The 17466-nt window shown below is 40.0% G+C and overlaps 4 protein-coding genes across 17 annotated transcripts in view; 1 reads left to right on the top strand and 3 right to left on the bottom strand.

Annotated features, from left to right (window-relative positions):
- Positions 1–2096: 2096 nt before the first annotated feature.
- Positions 2097–5338, top strand: cirbpa (cold inducible RNA binding protein a). Of its 9 annotated transcripts, none has more exons than XM_060868985.1 (7): positions 2097–2162; positions 2801–2910; positions 3017–3123; positions 3282–3414; positions 3563–3716; positions 3846–3901; positions 5014–5144. In XM_060868985.1, exons 2-7 carry the CDS (start codon positions 2811–2813, stop codon positions 5019–5021), a joined length of 558 nt encoding a protein of 185 aa, XP_060724968.1. In that variant the 5' UTR covers positions 2097–2162; positions 2801–2810; the 3' UTR covers positions 5022–5144. The 9 variants fall into 9 exon arrangements, with proteins under 9 accessions (XP_060724968.1, XP_060724943.1, XP_060724975.1 ...); XM_060868960.1 differs by lacking the exon at positions 5014–5144 and adding an exon at positions 4447–4919; XM_060868992.1 differs by lacking the exon at positions 5014–5144 and adding an exon at positions 4447–4919 and having other exon boundaries at positions 3282–3402.
- A 1576-nt stretch (positions 5339–6914) lies between these two features.
- LOC132844993 (yjeF N-terminal domain-containing 3-like) lies at positions 6915–11341 on the bottom strand. The gene is made up of 6 exons (XM_060868946.1): positions 10768–11341; positions 9245–9353; positions 8864–8974; positions 8379–8492; positions 7692–7842; positions 6915–7202 (listed from the first exon to the last, which is right to left on the bottom strand). The coding sequence occupies exons 1-6, from the start codon at positions 10824–10826 to the stop codon at positions 7003–7005; spliced, it is 744 nt and encodes a 247-aa protein (XP_060724929.1). The 5' UTR covers positions 10827–11341; the 3' UTR covers positions 6915–7002.
- Positions 11342–13129: 1788 nt separating this feature from the next.
- Positions 13130–15461, bottom strand: ndufa13 (NADH:ubiquinone oxidoreductase subunit A13). Its single transcript, XM_060892041.1, has 5 exons — positions 15307–15461; positions 14819–14897; positions 13972–14043; positions 13520–13589; positions 13130–13391 (listed from the first exon to the last, which is right to left on the bottom strand). The coding sequence occupies exons 1-5, from the start codon at positions 15398–15400 to the stop codon at positions 13272–13274; spliced, it is 435 nt and encodes a 144-aa protein (XP_060748024.1). The 5' UTR covers positions 15401–15461; the 3' UTR covers positions 13130–13271.
- Positions 15462–16526: 1065 nt separating this feature from the next.
- LOC132845041 (transcriptional repressor p66-alpha-like) overlaps positions 16527–17466 on the bottom strand; it is a 27374-nt gene continuing 26434 nt past the window's right edge. For all 6 annotated transcript variants that reach the window (XM_060869048.1, XM_060869057.1, XM_060869084.1 and 3 more), the window contains one exon: positions 16527–17466. This exon is cut by the window's right edge and continues 1058 nt beyond it. The gene's annotated coding sequence lies outside the window, so the exon portion shown is untranslated.

Genomic DNA, 17466 nt, shown 5'->3' on the forward strand with positions numbered 1-17466 from the left:
ACTTTTACTGTTACTGTATATTTATTTAAATCCTAGCTTTATATATATTTTTTGTATATTTCTTGTGTATATAAGTTTCCATTTAAACTATTCTTATTTTGGTGACTTGGAGCTGTGGTAACGGAACCCAATTTCCCCATGGGGATTTATAAAGTATTCTTAATTCTTAATTCTGACTCTTATATGTACAGGACACACAATACAATGAAATTCTTACTCTGCAACCTTTCCCACAAAAAACAGAAATTTAAAGAACAGAGAGATTATATATAATTGTGCAAGATAAAGTGTATATGTGCAATTTAAACATGGAAGACTTGCATGTGTAAGGCTATTAGTAGGCTTAGTAGTTGTCCATGATGATCTTGTCAACGTGTGTGTGTGTGTGTGTGTGTGTGTGTGTAGGAAGAGGGGGGTAAAATTTGGCACCTCTCAATGTGAGAGGGCAAACTGTGGCTCTAGTGGTGGGGAGAAAAGCATTGTATAACAGTCGTTCACAAGTGTGATGGCCGTTGTAGAAAAACTGTTTTCAGCTTTGTTGCTTCTGCATTCCTGTAGCGCCTGTCTGATGGCTGGATTGTGGGTGGCTATTGTCCTTAATGTCCTACCATGGCCTGCTAGAGGCTCTCTAGCATTGGTAAGGCTGTTCAACAGTCTGTAAGCTTTTTGCTATTTAAATTTCAGATCATCTGGTTATACGAGTTAGTTAATCGAATTTCTTAAATACGTTTTAAAAAGCTGTATTTCTTATTAATTATTAAAAAGAGATGTTATTGTACTTTGTAGTATATAATGGGAACTTAAAAAAGCACTGTCCTAATTACGGAATTATGCTGCCTCATGCCTACTTTATGTGCATGTTTATAATAGGGGATGAACAACAGAATCAACAGTTAATCGTGTTTACATTTGTGTTCATCTTGGACACTTTGAAAAGGGCGAAAAGGAACCTTACCTGCGATACTGAACACAGCCAAATTTCCTTAGAGATATCAATTTGAAAAGAAAGTTTGGTCCATAGTGTATCTGTAGTTTATGCTATATTTCGTGCTATATTTTAATGTCACACCACCGTCCTAAAGAAACAACATTGTGTTTTAATATATTCAAGCTGTATAGAGGAATGACAATATAATGCATTTGAATTAATTTGACTTTTGTGCATGGTCTGGATTTAACACCAGACTGCATCAAACAAACTAAATATGCATGCCAAATGTTGATAAGAGAATTCTCTTATCAACATTTGGCATGCATATTTAGTTTGTTCATTTTATGTCAACTCTTAACTGTCTATTAAAGAGTTCACTAGGTTAAAAATTCACTAGGTAGTTGCCAATAGCATGAGTCATGTGCCATGACCTCTTGACTAATTTTGTTTGAAGCTATACATCATTATGTGATAATACAATAAAGCAACAAAAGCTTCTTGTCTTGACTTGACTTGACTTGACTTGACTTGACTTGACTTGATGTCCTGCCCCACCAAAATCTGTGGTCACAGGCTGTCCCTGTCTTCATGGACTCCCATTATACACTGTCTCATACAGACAGCCGGGAGTAAAACACGTTTGTCAGCTATTAAGAGGTTTCCATTAAAAAAAAATAAAAAAAAGCAGTTAACAATAAACACAATAAAGAGAACAAAATCAGCTCACATATATTTAAGCTGATTCACTTAAAAGAGCCGACACAAAGATCCGACACAAAGATTCGACACAACGAGTCGACACAGAGTAGATGTAAGCGAAAGAGAAAGAGAACCGACACACGTGTCTTTGAAAAACGATATACGAATTTTCTCTGTCGTGTATCTCAATGTGAAAAATAAAATAAATATCAACTCCTAATAAGCGTCCCAAAAAAATCCTAAGTGTTTGTTTATGTCGTAAACGTGAATTATATCTACTCAAAATATTTTGTTAAAAAAATTAATCGTTGTTTCGAATGGTTTGATTTTTTTTACTTTGTTAATTCGAGAAAGAATTTTAATAAACATTAAAAAATAACGTGTTTTCTTTTCTCTGGTACTGTCGTGTTTATACGGGTAGTTAATATTCAAATCGTTTGCGATGTAGCCCCGCCCCTTGCTGTATAAATAGGACCCGGCCTCTCCTCAGCGCCATATTGAGCTCGGAGCACCAGAGGAGGTTGGTTTGAATGTAAGTTACAGCAGCGCATGGTTGTTTTTGGGCCTATAATGTATATGTATGTCTTTTAATTTGACCCAGGAATCTTTAGTACGATCGGGTCTTGTTTTATACTACGACTTTCAACATTTATCTAATTTAAACAGTTTGCTAATTGGTAGTTTTTTGTATTTTCTGCTTTCTGCTTCACGTGGGACAAAATGGCGCTCGTTAGCTTGTAGCTTAGCCGTGAAGATATTGCGTTCGTCGGCGCCTTCGTTATTTAGCGTAGCGGTCGAGCTTCCGTGTGATTGCTGTTTTAATAGAAAAAAAATAACTTTAAAGAACTGATTTCAGATTTTTTTGTTACTTAACTATCGTTGTTTAAACCAGATAGCGGGCGGTTTTTCCTTTGAGAGGGGGATGGGTTTTTTGTTTCCACCTCTATTCCGACATGAACACGCTGTCTTTGCCTCATTTGCATAAACGTATCTGGCGCGTTTTTGCCGGAAAAGAGGTGGCTTTAAAAAAATTTGGGGCCTATTGTTCGACCTGCTTTAAGCCTCTGTGGCACATTTTACTGATTTATAGCCAAAATATCGATCGGTTTTCATAACAAATGAAGAATATTATTATTTTTTTATTAACTACGTATTTTTTTTTTTTCACAGAAACGACAAAATGTCTGACGAAGGAAAGCTTTTTATTGGCGGTCTGAGCTTCGACACCACGGAGCAGTCCCTCGAGGACGCCTTCTCCAAATATGGCGTCATCACCAACGGTTACTGTCGCTTTATATTTGCTCAATGTGGAAGCTGAGCTTTTGTAGTAAACGCTTTATTTTTCACGGGTATTGTAATAATTGCATGTGATTATTTCTTTTGCAGTTCACGTTGCCAGAAACAGAGAAACAAACCGGTCGAGGGGATTTGGCTTTGTCACATTTGAGAACCCTGAAGATGCAAAAGATGCCATGGAGGGAATGAATGGAAAAGTATGAAACACGGATTACCTTTTTTTTATTATTATAATATATATTAAACATTGTTAAATGGCTGAAACTGAAAGTCCTGATTGTTTTTCCGGACTTACGTGGGTTTGTGTTGTGTGGCCAAATATTCGATACTAATTATTTCTTTTTTTAATCCGTAGTCTGTGGACGGCAGGGCAATCCGAGTGGACGAAGCTGGAAAGGGTGGAAGTGGCCGCTCTGGAGGTGGTGGATACAGAGGTGGCAGTGGAGGAGGAAGAGGGGGCGGATACTTCCGTGGAGGTAGAGGGAGAGGTGGGTCTAGGGGAGACCGTGTGATAGGAATCTTGAGTTGTTTTGATAAAGCATGTATTTATCCCCTATAGCAATCTCATTTGGTGTTGTGGTGTGTAAGTAACGTTTTGTAATATGTATTTTTTTTTTCTTCTCTTTTCCCTCCCAGGTGGTGGCAGCTATGGCGGTGGCGATCGTAGCTATAGCGGTGGCGACCGTAGCTACGGCAGCACAGATCGTGGTTATGGTGGAGATCGGGGATATAGTGGTGGCTACAAGAGTGGAGGTGGTGGCGGCGGCGGTGGAGGATATAATAGAGACAGGTAAGAAAGGTAGTTCTTGCGAGCGCACACACTACACTAAAGAGGCACTAATCATTGTTCCACTTTTAACAGATACTGTGATATATTGTAATTAGTGTCTTAATGTTTCCTTTTCCTCTTAACTTTCAGGAGTTCCAGCTATGGAGACCGTGGCAACTCCTACAGAGACAACTATGATGGATATGGTATGTATTAGCACTTTTTTTTTTTCTCCCCCAGATCGTTTAGATTACTTAGATGTGCACCAGTTTCCCTAATCAGAGCTGTAGAGTCAAGTAGCTTTTTTTTTTAACCACTAACTATTTATTTAAAACTAGTTCCTGTAGTAATTTTTTATATATATATATAAATGTGGAAAAGACCTGTTGCCCTAAGTAAATTTTTTTTAGTTAGCTCACTTCTAGGCGTAACTGTTGCACAGGTCCAGTGACTCCAATTTACTGAGGCACAAATGGTTATCTTTCCTGCATTGCCTTGTCCACACCCCAACTTGGAGGAGCAGGGCTTGCTTCAAAATGAGGCTCTGTGCTCACTCATTTGTGCTCTTGATCCCTAAATCGGACACAGCCAATAAACATGTGACTTCCCTGAGGCCTATCGGTTGGGTAGCCACACGTTTTGTGGTGCTTTGCCTTGTCTTGTTCAGATTGCTTTCTAAGAGGGGTGTTTATCAAACTAAATGTGTTCAGATGCTTCAGTGTCCTCTCACGTGTGCCTGCTTCTTCCTCAGCTGCACACGAATAAGGCCCAAGACCCAACTCTTCACTGGCTGTGTATTCTAAAGACGCGCTCCTCAAGGATCTATCCATTCATGTAGTAGCTTTCTTTGTTTAAAAAAAAAAAAAAAAAACAGCTGAAATGTGGGACAGGGAGTTCTTCATGTTGGCTGTGAAATGTTTCTCTGCTACCACAATGGTTATTTGGGTTATTTTTTTTTTGCGTAATTTTCTTTCATTTTCTTTTTTTTTTATACTTCTGAATAATGAGCCTCATGTAAAATCTTATTCCTCTTGGTCTGTTCTGGCAGGCTGCCACAGTATTGCTATCCACTAGCAAATTTTCCATTTTAATGGAGGTCCTTTATTTTATATTTTGGGTTGCCCTGTTTTAGTGAACAACTACCTCTTTAAAAGGACCTTTTAAAGCAGCTGTGGAAGTTTCAAGGCTAAAAGTTGTAGTAATACAATAAAATGATCAATTTGAGCGACCTCTCCATTTGAAACACCGTTAATTTGATAAAGTAGAAAAAAAACAACACCTTTGTCCATGTCAAGTATCCGGAGTCAATTCCTTGCAGACTGGTGAATACTGCTCGAGTGAGCTGGCCAGCACTGGTGCTGTTCTTGAAGTGCAGCTTGCAGTTTGCCACGTTCACCCTCACTCTTCCAGAGGTATCTCTGCCCTGCTTGACTTTTTGCATTTTTTTAAACATGTGATGTAAAGATGGACCGACCCTCCTAAACTGTATAGTAGTATATATGGAAGATGTTAAGAACTGTTACTACTATTACTACCCCAAATCTAAGGGGATTATGTGCTCTGTTCTTTGTATTGGCATTGGATCTATTATTTGTGTCCTTGGCTTCATGGAGCCTATTAAATGAAACTGTTTGAAAAACTAATTTTGTTTGTGCTTTAAAAAAAACAAAAAAAAAAAAAAACAGAAGGGGATTATTTATATGGGGCAAGAAATTAAAAGTAGGTTTATTAATTTCAGAATATTTAAACTGTATGTAATTGAATAAAAATCATATTTTGTGGGGTAGACTAGCAGCAGTTTTTGGGATTATGGAAAATTTTCATAACTTGGCTCTTTAAAGGCTTGATGGTTGTTAAAACCGACATGTCCTTACCAAGATTGTAAAGTGGGTTGTTTTGGGTGGGCTTTTTTTATTTTATTTTTATTTTTTTATTTTGATCTAGCTAGTTAAATCGACTAATCACGCATATATACTAAATATTTTAAAGGTGTCCTTTGCCTGGTAGTTAGCCACTGATAGAAAGTTGTACCAGTTAACAATTTTAAAGCAAAATGCTTTACTGAATCCACAAGCTCTACTTCTGTAAAGAGGGGATCAAAAAATCCTCACTCGTGCCTATGGAGAACGAAGTTTTGCATCTACCGAAGTGAATCCCTCCTGTCAATGGAACAGGAGAAAGCTGCTACTCTCTTGGGCTAGTTGATGTATGGAGAAACAGTAGGCCTGTGTACATGAGGTAACCTTTCTTTGCTCACCTGTTCACAACCTTCAGAAACTTAAGTTCACATTGTGCTATGAGATATATTGGTGTTTTTAGAAGTTTCATCCTCACTATGCGACAGTCACTCATGCTCCTTTAAGGTTTCTGCATGGTGTCCTGATCACCAGTGTCACTTGTCCCTGAAAACTTATTTTGGCTTCAAATTCATGTGAGGGGTGTCAAATGCCGAGTTCAACGCTCCTCAAGTCCACTTTACACTTGTCTCATTAATGTTTCCTGGACAATTTGTGAAATTTTGCATTATCTGGGTCACCTGAGAGCCAATATGGTTGCCCTGTAGCACAATTTTTCTTTTGGTGACCTGTACAATCGAATCAAACACCTGTCAGATATTTGGAAATCTAGAAACATTGTAATCCAATCGTGTGATAGTTTTTATTTTACATGGTTGATTTTGTTCTTGTTTAGCGAATGCCCGTTTTTGTTTTGTTTTTTCACTAGGTTGAAGATGCCTTTTGGGACATGACTTCTTTCATTCATCGAGACTCCTGTGTAACAGGGATCAACTTTTAAGACTGAAGGTTAAGGTGAGTTGTTTTTTTTTTTTTTTTTTCTTTTTTTCTTCTTCTTGAAATTTTCTAAAGTTTTTGGCTATATTTTTTTTTTTTGATTAAAAGTTGTTTTTGTGTAAACTTTTTTTTTCCCCTGTCCTTTAACAGGTATGACACAATGGTCACTACAAAGATGTAGCGAAACACGATGCTACGATGGTGCCAGTTGTTGATCTTTTGAGTTGGCGGTCTTTTGTACCTGATGGTTTGATGGAAGACAAATTGGGAATACTTGGCAGACGAAAGATAATTCCTAGTTTGTAGACAGAAAATTGGTTTGTCCGTACAGTTTTGTTTTTTAAATGTGCTGTAAATAGGATGCACATTTTGTGCCTGAAGTCTCACCATTATACCAATAAAGTACATTCTCCAAAATGGCTCATGGTTAAAAAATGTTTTTTTATTAGAATAATGGTCATACATTTATTTGGGAGTTTCCTGAAAGTCCTATTTAGACTTAATGTACAGACTTGTTATTGTAGTTCAGTAATACAGGCTGTACTGGGGAACTTGGGAAGGTTGAGTTCATATTTCTTCTGAATATCGTAGGGCAATAAGCGTCCAGCGAGTAAATGTGTCCCAGAGAAACCGAGTGCACATCTCTTTGGCGCTATCAGGGAGATGAGGACGTTGGGATTAATCCCGTCGACGCTGGCTTCGTCAGGGTCCCAACCTGTAATTACAGCATTCGTTACCCAGTCAGAACTTAATCATGGTGAAATTCTGACAAACCAGTGTTGCTCTTGTAAAAATGTAGCAGTCATATACAATACATGCTATAAAAAGACACTTTAACATTGTTAAATGTAAATAAATGTAGTCACAACCTGTTCCTTTTGTGGTGATTTAGAAGTTATATATTAAATTATCTGTTACATCACAATTATTCGTATAACGAGTAGCTGAGAGAAGTATGGCTTCAAGCGTGGTTTATTTATAACCCCAATGAAACATGACTGAGTTCCTAAACTTAGGTGAACGTCTATATCTTGGTTGTGGTTTGTTCAAAGCAATCAGGAATAGAATTTGTATATTATTAATAGAATCAGACCTATTAGAGTTCTCTAATAGTTCTGAATCTATTAATCTCTAATAGTTCTGGAGCTGACTGTAAGTATTCTATCAAATATTGAAATATATTTAAGTCAAACTTTTTTCAGACCTGAAGGGATGTCGAGGCTGGCGATGGGGATTTTGATGCCTCGGAGAGTAAGCATGATGCTGCTGAAGGGTTCTTTTGCGGTCCCCAGTTCTGTCTCTGGACCCAGCAGTGCATCCACCACCAGGTTATATGCGTCGTTTATAAGCTGAACCTGTAAATGAGGATTGTGGGAACACACGGATTAATGAGAATGTAAACAGAGGTTACTGGAAACAGGAAACATCAGGTTTTCTACTATTATAAAATGTCAGCAAAACATTCAGCACAAAAAATATCTACTGAAAAACTGAAATGGTTGCAGATTGCAGAGAGAACGACATCTTTCTTAATCATATGCAATCAAATGCAGATCAGATCCAGTCCAGAATCATATCTACGTCTTGGCTCGGGTTCACACCTTCTTTCATTACTTAAGTATAATAGCCCTTGCACAATAGTAAAAGGGGGAAATGTCCCAAATGTTGTTAGATTTAGTCATATCATTTGAATGAAATACTACAGTGCACTTTTCCCATGTTACTGAACAATGGGAAATGTGCATTTTTGTTTTTTAGTCTACAGTCAGCTTGTTGTTTGCACTACAGTCAAATATAACACAGCAGAAACCTTTGGCATTGGATCAATACACAAAGAGTAAACCTAGTTTGCTTGGTTTGAAAAGATCCTGTGTTTAAGTGACTCTCTCACCTCAGTCGGCAGGTAGGACAGGAAGGGAATGTCCATTTTCTCACACTGTACAGTAAAGTCCAGGTGAGGACTTTGTGAGGACCGTTTTGGATAGAAGACAGTAGGCATGTATTCCTGAAGTGAATGTAAAATTGAACACACATTATTAAACCCCAGCCTGTATAGTTTATATATTATGAGTAGAGATGAATCTGTTATGTTGATGATTTGGGTCCTGGTACTGGAAGTGTACCAACTGTAATGGTGTAAGACAAATACAGTCCTGCTGTCATTGATTTTTTTTACTAAACTCTCTTTAGCTACTTCACTACTTAAAACAGACGCACGTGTTTGGTATCAATTACTTGCTGTAGTCCTTGCTGCTATACACACACACTTGTCAGCCCCTGATCTTACCTGTCTATTGATGGAAATATACCAGATGTTTAAGCGGTTTGTGCACCGAAATGACACCACATGATAAAACTGACTTGTATAATACTTACGAATAATCTCAGATAACGTGCACATGCCAGACCGACGCAGCCGTTCTGATCCGGCCCACACACCACCAGTACAGTGGGCTGCCTCTTACCCAGAGTGCTCAGCGGGTATGTCTGTAAATGAAAGCAGACACTGATTTACTGATGTACTGTATTATACAGTTCATGTATATAGGATCCATCTTTACTTTACACGTTCAGTAGTTCTCTGTTTGAAAGCAGCGACAGAAAGCAAGAAGAATAACCTCAGTATTTTATATATAATTCAAGGAAGAGTGTAGGATTGAATCCACATTTAAACGATAAAACTTTGATTGCACATGATGTTAATGACTGAATAAGGAATAGATGGATGGATGGATGGATTGTAGTTAAAACTCAGACCTTTGTGATGGCAACTGCACAGGCATGACCTAAAATCTCTGTCAGCTGATGCAGACTAAAGTGATAGTCCCTCAGCAACTCCATCTCCATAGCAACAGCCTCCTTTTTACTGTAAAGAAATCATCAGTGTATTCTATAAATATATATTTCTGCCAAAAAAAAATGGCAAAAAGCCAATTGTAACAGTTATAGAACAACTCTGACGTCTTGTTTTTTTGACTGGATTTTCTTTGCACTCGACGTCACACTGAATCATCAGTCGGTTATGTATGAATGTTCATCCCATCAGTTTGAGAAGCCCAAGTATGAACTGACAACACACTCTAGCTCTGACCTTATAAAATCTGTGGGTCTATTTGAGCTCAGCTCCTCAGTTCCTGAGCCCTGACTGGGTATTGATCAGGAAGCAGACGGCTCCGCACGAAGGGGAGCATCTACCCTAACGTGTAAACTTCAGGAACAGATGTCAGCACTTCGGTACCTCACAAAGCCAACAGGTTTCATTAATATTTATTGCACTATAGGAAATCAACCCAGCTTTATATTCCTGAGTTTGGTTGCATAGCGAGTCCAGAGATCTTTATGATCTTCAGGCTGGGAAGATACTTTAAAGTGAAAAAATTTAACATAATTAACACAACGGAATTGTTGAATACAACATTTTTACTACGCCCTAAGTGATAGTCTAAATTTCTAAGCTGCACATTTCAATACACGTCCAGCGTCACCGTTCACTGTACACGGCCACTAACGCTCCTCAGCTTGCAGTGTTTCCCAAGTGGCACCGGATAAAGCTGAGGAACCCCTACTGAAGAACTGCAGGTGCTCAGCCTGGTGATCCTCCTGAGCAGTTGGGGCCTGGTTGTGTAAAGTGATGTTACAGCAGGTAGTGATGTCACGTATATAAAATCAAAAGAAGTTTTAATTAAGACTTTAAAATCTGCTGAATGGCTCATCATAATCAATGCCGATCATTTGTATCACTATCTATTCAGAACAAAACGGAAGATTTATAGCATGCCAGTGTTTGGGAAACGCTGTGGCACTGCGGACATGGTGTAACTACAGAACCCAACAGGTTAAACATTAATATTACATGATAAAAGGACTGATCAAGGAGAACATTCTCACACTGTCTCCTCTTTCGCTTTGTATTTAAAATCCCAGATTATTAATTATATAGTAACCTAAAGTGTGAGAAAGGAAACTTGTGAAACATTTATTTCATTTCCACTATTTCTCAGATAACAAGCAGCTATAAATAAATGGCATTATTATCTGAAGCAAACATCTCACATCATGATCTATATTTCCCCTGAACCCACTGAAGACTCATCACTCATAAACCATTTTTCAACAAAAATCAACCATTTTTCATGGTTCAAATCAGGGATAATGCAACGAACTGTTCGTATGAAAATAGACTCGATACTTCAGTATTCAGTTTTATGAGTTAAAGTAGGTCTTTGTGGGAATTAAGCCGCATTAAACCTAATCACAGTAAGGCAATGGATGCAGTTTACCTGAGATAGTGTGGCATCTGTGTGGACTCACAGTCCTGATCTGCACCGCTGTGGTTCATCTCCTTCAGTGAAGTTTTGTTTCCAGAACACAAATGTACAAGTGTGTTTTCTGCAGCCTTCGGTCTCACTTAAACCTCAGCACTAAAGATCATTAAGCAATAAGAGGAGAGGAAATCAAGAACTCTGTTGATTGGCTGCGTGCACAAAAGGGCGGAATCTACGTGCTGATGGACAGCAGAGCGGTACGTAATAGTGTAGTGTTTGAGAAGTGGATTATTTCTGATAAGCTCAATTAATCAATAATACACTGACAGGAGAGAAGTAATATAACAGTGTGTCCCACTGATAATTTTATACACAGGCAATAAATCCAGTATAGTCTACAATATCTAAACCTTTTCTCCCTTCATATAATCCTAAAGAAAAGAATATTGTTGCATTAGTGTGTCAATCCTTTTCGATAGATTATGAAAAATATTCCCTCACCCTTTTTTCCTAAACACGTCACTCCTATGACATATTAAGGGTAAATCACACTCAACAGGAAGTCCTGAAGATCACAGTTAGTAGGTTCGGGGGTTTCCTCCCCCGGTCCAAAGACATGCATGGTAGGTTGAATGGCATCTCTGGAAAATTGTCCGTAGTGTGTGATTGCGTGAGTGAATGAGAGTGTGTGTGTGTGTGTGTGTGTGTGTGCCCTACGATGGGTTGGCACTCCGTCCAGGGTGTATCCTGCCTTGATGCCCGATGACGCCTGAGATAGGCACAGGCTCCCCGTGACCCGAGGTAGTTCGGATAAGCGGTAGAAAATGAATGAATGAATGAATGTACTCGGAATGGGTGGGGTCTAACCCTGAAGTTTGTGGGGCTTGTCTTGAAATGGGCGGGGCTTTAACCTGTAATAATTAATTTGTAATATTTATAACACTAGCTTACTACCTTTATGTTTTTATGAAATACAGCAAAAACGTGTCAGACACTCAGTGTCTGGTTACTGGTTAGAGACAGCTGAAGGTTTAAAAAAGAAAAAAAATCTCCGACAGGCAGAGACACAATGCGAGTCGCATTCTACCGAGCAAGCACCATGTCTGAACGAACCCACGTTTACCAGAACTCTACTGGTTAGTAAGTACGTATTATTAACGTTACAACCCGAAGTAAAAAGCTGAAGAAACCCTAAACGTTAACGGAAAAGTCCCGCGAACCCGAGTGACTGAGGGAGAGACAGAGAGCTGTTCTGTGTGTGACTGTGAGTGAGCAGAGCGAGACACAGCAACACAATACATCTGTATGTGTGTAGGGGAGGGGCGCTGTGACTAGCCTATCACTGTAGGGGAGGGGCGCTGTGACTAGCCTATCACTGTAGGGGAGGGGCGCTGTGACTAGCCTATCACTGTAGGGGAGGGGCGCTGTGACTAGCCTATCACTGTAGGGGAGGGGCGCTGTGACTAGCCTATCACTGTAGGGGAGGGGCGCTGTGACTAGCCTATCACTGTAGGGGAGGGGCGCTGTGACTAGCCTATCACTGTAGGGGAGGGGCGCTGTGACTAGCCTATCACTGTAGGGGAGGGGCGCTGTGACTAGCCTATCACTGTAGGGGAGGGGCGCTGTGACTAGCCTATCGCTGTAGGGGAGGGGCGCTGTGACTAGCCTATCGCTGTAGGGGAGGGGCACTGTGACTAGCCTATCACTGTAGGGGAGGGGCGCTGTGACTAGCCTATCACTGTAGGGGAGGGGCGCTATGACTAGCCTATCACTGTAGGGGAGGGGCGCTGTGACTAGCCTATCACTGTAGGGGAGGGGCACTGTGACTAGCCTATCACTGTAGGGGAGGGGCGCTGTGACTAGCCTATCACTGTAGGGGAGGGGCACTGTGACTAGCCTATCACTGTAGGGGAGGGGCACTGTGACTAGCCTATCACTGTAGGGGAGGGGCGCTGTGACTAACCTATCACAGAACGCTGACACAATCAGCTAGCCAATGATGATTTTCATTCAATCTGAGCACAGATATTGACTCGTATTACTCGTATAATACTCGTACTCGGCAGAAGTGCTTTATCCGTACCGGATACTCGTTTCAGCCGAGTATCCGGCTCATCTCTAGTACATTTTGTTTTATTCCCTGTTATTCACACTAGATACGTTTTTCTCCACAAAGGAGAATACAGAGTTCTTTAGATCGACTTTAGAAACATGTCGATCCATAAGAATTTTTTCACCATTGCAGGCTAAATAGTTCTTCTATATATAAACTGTAGTTATAGATGTTGCTGTTGTGTCCATTTGTCATCATGTAACAATGCTGACAATAATAAACAAAATAATACATCGCCAGTACAAAGACTTTCACACTCCATCGTTTTTGAAGCAAAGAAAACAATATTTAATATTTGAAACATTTACAGTCTGGACATTAGTACATTGCTCCTCTCTCGGTCTCTCACACACAGAGCAGGCGGACGATCTTCCAGGCGATCTGATCCTCCAGGCAGAGCTGCAGCTTACACATACCACACAAAGCCAAACCTCTTGTGCAGAAGCTCCTCCTGAGGTCGAAGGTTAAAGAGCTCATCTGTGATGGGAGTGACCCAGCGTTCTGTGTGGAAAACATTCTCACCCACCTTCACATACACACACACACACACACACACACACACGAGCATTAACCATCAATGCAGTTTACAGAGTCGGAAAAATGCTGAAAGTAAAACATGACAACAGGCTTCAAAGCAAAATCGATCTAAAATACCTTCCAGCCCGGCACATCCTTCATGATGATGGCTTCCTCTTCCAGGTTCTCCCTGAGCATCCGTAACGTCCTACAGAGAGCAGAGCGAGGAAATGATGAACAGGTGGTTACATAAAGACTCACACCATCGCTCTGTATTACATCAGGCATGATTTTGGAGTATAACACACACACACACACACACACACACACTGCACTTTACAGCCTATAACATCATTTAACGACACAAGAGCTTTTTATTCCAATTCCAATGAGGAGTTTTAGGATTGTGCTTCCTCTGGGTATCGTAATAGATTTTTCACCACCAGCTTGCGCTATGCTACAGTATACAATGCTACAAAAATGTGAAAACAACAAAACTACTAACACAATCTTTTGGTCTGCGTCTGAGAGTCTGGTTGCTGTAAGAGCCTGAAAAAGTGGAGAAATAATAAAAAAGTCGAACATCTCACCTTCGGTCATGTTCAGCCTGAAGGAGAGGCAGGAGAGCGATCCGAGCCTCCAGGTCCTCAATGTGCAAACGCCTGACACACAAACACACACAGTTTCATTCACATAGTTGGAAACGGATTAAATATACAGCAAACAGCAAGCTTTCACCAGACTTGAGTATTTTTTCTGTAGCCTGAGTGACTGTCTCTGTTCTGCATCACAGCATTAACTCATTGAAGTTAAAGTTCTTTGGAAGTCGTGGTGTCGTGACACGGATTGAGCTCAAAAAGCTTTCCCCAGAAGCCTCTACGTTGTGATGGAACTGCACCATTAGGTCCATGTTTGTCAAGACTGCAGATCTCCAGCTGACCAGACTTCCAGGTCTGATCCAGAGCTTGCGTCATCTGTACGGTTCTGACTGGGTTTCTCTGGGTTCTTCTCAATGTTTATAAACATGTAGGTGGAGTAGTACTGTAAAATGGCCCCTTTGTGTAAATGCATGTGCGCCGTAGTGCTTTGTGAAGGACTGACATCCAGTCAGGGATTTTCCCCAAGACACATTTCATAGCTAGGAACAAATGGTTAGTTAAAAATAAATGAATTTTTTTGACCAAATCGGTGGTCAGCTTCACATCCAGCTCCATCCGGACATCCATGTTTAGTGCTTATGGTATCTGGGTAAAAAGGGTAAACAAAGTGGCAGCCGATGATGGAAAAGATGTAATCGACGGATTTGTTTCCGTACCACAGTCCGCATCGAAAGTGTCAGAATTGTCAGATAAACAAACCTCTGCTATCTGTATGGATTCAACCACAGTAAAAGTGGTATCAGGGCATGTACGTATAAGTACCACACACTCATCCTACCTTCTCTCTCTGTTCCATTTGAAAAGCCTCCAGTAGCCAAACAGCATGACACCAATCCCGATGCCGAACATACTGTAACCTGTGAAATCAAAATAATAACCATTTAACAATAAATGCATCATGTATCAGCACCATTATGGATTAGAATGGGAACATCCCACAAACACAGGGCTTTTATTTAGGAAAATAAATGAAACCCTTCAGCTTTGAGCAGAGATTTAGATTGAAAAGCAAAATTAAGTTGCACAACGACTACAAATATGTATGTAGGGCCTTTAAGTAAGCAGTAATACACATTTTTTTGTGTAAATAACCTACTGACAGAGAAGCACAAAGCTAGTTGTGTTAGCTATTTGGCTAGCTGTGTTAGCTACTTGGCTAGCTGTGTTAGCTACTTAGCTCGCTGTGCTAATCCCGAACACTTTATTTAATTCATCAGGAACAGTTAAACATTTGGTTGTACCGTCACCGAAACTCAGTGTACTAACCAGAAAGCCCCCTTTTCGGTAGGTTTCTCTTGTAATCAATAGGACCATAACCTCCTGGAGGAGGCATGTCCTGCTTCACCTTGGACGCCGCCATCTTCCTCCCACTAACACCGACACCGTCAATTGTATTTCCACCCGTATTCCGATTCAACACGTTTCCTGTGCGAGGATTGGCTAAGAACTACGTTCGGACTATCCAATCAGACATCTGCCTTGGAGTTCTTACGCTAGCCAATCAGGATCCGTAGATGTGTCGTTTGCTCTTTGTCGCCCTCTCCTGTCGAATACAGGTATTATAACAATATTTACTCTATTTTCAAGTCAAGTCAAGATGCTTTTAGTCATTTCAACCAAATATAGCTGTAGCTACATAGAACAACAGAGCAAAGGACTTAAAGTAAGATTTACTTAAAAAAAAAAAAAAGTTGACAAATTGTCAGAACAGAAAAAGAACACATACAATTTTTAATGGTTTTAATCAAAGTACAAAACCAACGTTTTGACGATTTGACATACGGCTAAGTACGGTGACCCATACTCAGAATTTGTTCTCTGCGTTTAACCCATCCAAAGTGCACACACACAGCAGTGAACACACACACACCGTGAACACACACCCGGAGCAGTGGGCAGCCATTTATTCTACGGCGCCCGGGGAGCAGTTGGGGTTTTGGTGCCTTGCTCAAGGGCACCTCAGTCGTGGCCGAGACTCGAACCCACAACCTTAGGGTTAGGAGTCAAACTCTAACCATTAGGCCACGACTTCCCTGCATTTTTCATTTGATGACTGAAAAGACGACAGCCGTACAGTCGTATAAGTACATCGTTAGTCTTTCTGCTATGTTCTTAGAAAAGGGGAACAAAAACAACCGTGAACAATCTATTCTATATAATTAAAATAATTATATATATTGTGTAAAAAAAGGAGAGCAGATATCACACATATTAGATCAAAGGTGGATCAAACACTAACCCAGAATTACAGGTCAAGGTCATTCTATAAGGACAGCATGGATCGAATAAATTTACACTGTATAATATAGAGATAACGGACTCTTTCCTCTTGATACGAAGATACTTGACATTTTCTGGAAATGCTCCACCATCACCAGAAGAGCGCTGAACAGCTCTGCCGTATTCCACTAAAATCCACCCACAATTAATAAACAGTCCTCAGACTTTTAGTCACAAAAGCACAAGAATACAACAACACGTAAGGGTTAAAATAGGTTAAAATACTTTTATTATTATTACTTCTCAAACTGGGAAACAAAAGTAAACCTAACAAATCGTAACATGAGTTTGTACAGTGCGGCAGAACAGGAGCAAGTGAGCGTTGCTATTAAACTCCTGAAACAGCGGCGTGACATCAAGCAGAGACGCCGAGGACGCCTCAGTGTCCGATCAGCTGAACAGTACGGCGTCCACACCGAGGAGGACACGTGTCTGAGGAGTAACGGAGCCGAACAAACGGCAAAGACGACAAAAACGATATAGAAATTGTGACGAGATCTCAGTAATCTAAAACACAAAAGAGAAACGGGGCGAGCTGACGGTAATGCAGTCACATGAAAAAGAAAAAGGAGTAGCAGTAGTAATAATATCTGACAGAAAAGTCGTCTAAAATCCATTTATTTTTCATTTATTTTACCAATAAATACCTTCCAGCTTTACAAACTGTTAACAATCGAATTTTCGAACAAATTTTTTTTTTGTTTTTTAATGAGGGGGGAGTCACGACATCTTATAAAAGGTGTTTCATGTGAAATGCTGTTCCTTAACCTACTGGAAACCAAATCTGCTGAAGATGAAGCTGGAGAAAGCAAAAGTAAACAATGACACATAAAACCATAAAGACGAGGACGCAAATCAAGTGGACTGGAATTAAACACCAACACACAAACACAAGGCTCCAATCCATCATGCACATGTTTTACTAAATTACTGTTCAGTTATTATAATGATTTTTTTTTTTTTTTTTTGTCTTTTGATTTTGTGAACCGTAAAACATGAATAAAAGGTTATGGGAGTAACAACTGAGACAAACAACCTCAGATGTGTTTAAGCAAAGAACAAAGGGGCTGCATGTTGGATCGGTGAAATCATTCGCATTTTGTTTTGGGTCATGATGTGTTCCTGAGACTGAAAAAGAGCCTCAAT

The sequence above is a fragment of the Tachysurus vachellii genome, chromosome 1 (assembly GCF_030014155.1).
Source record: "Tachysurus vachellii isolate PV-2020 chromosome 1, HZAU_Pvac_v1, whole genome shotgun sequence".
NCBI lineage: Eukaryota > Metazoa > Chordata > Actinopteri > Siluriformes > Bagridae > Tachysurus > Tachysurus vachellii.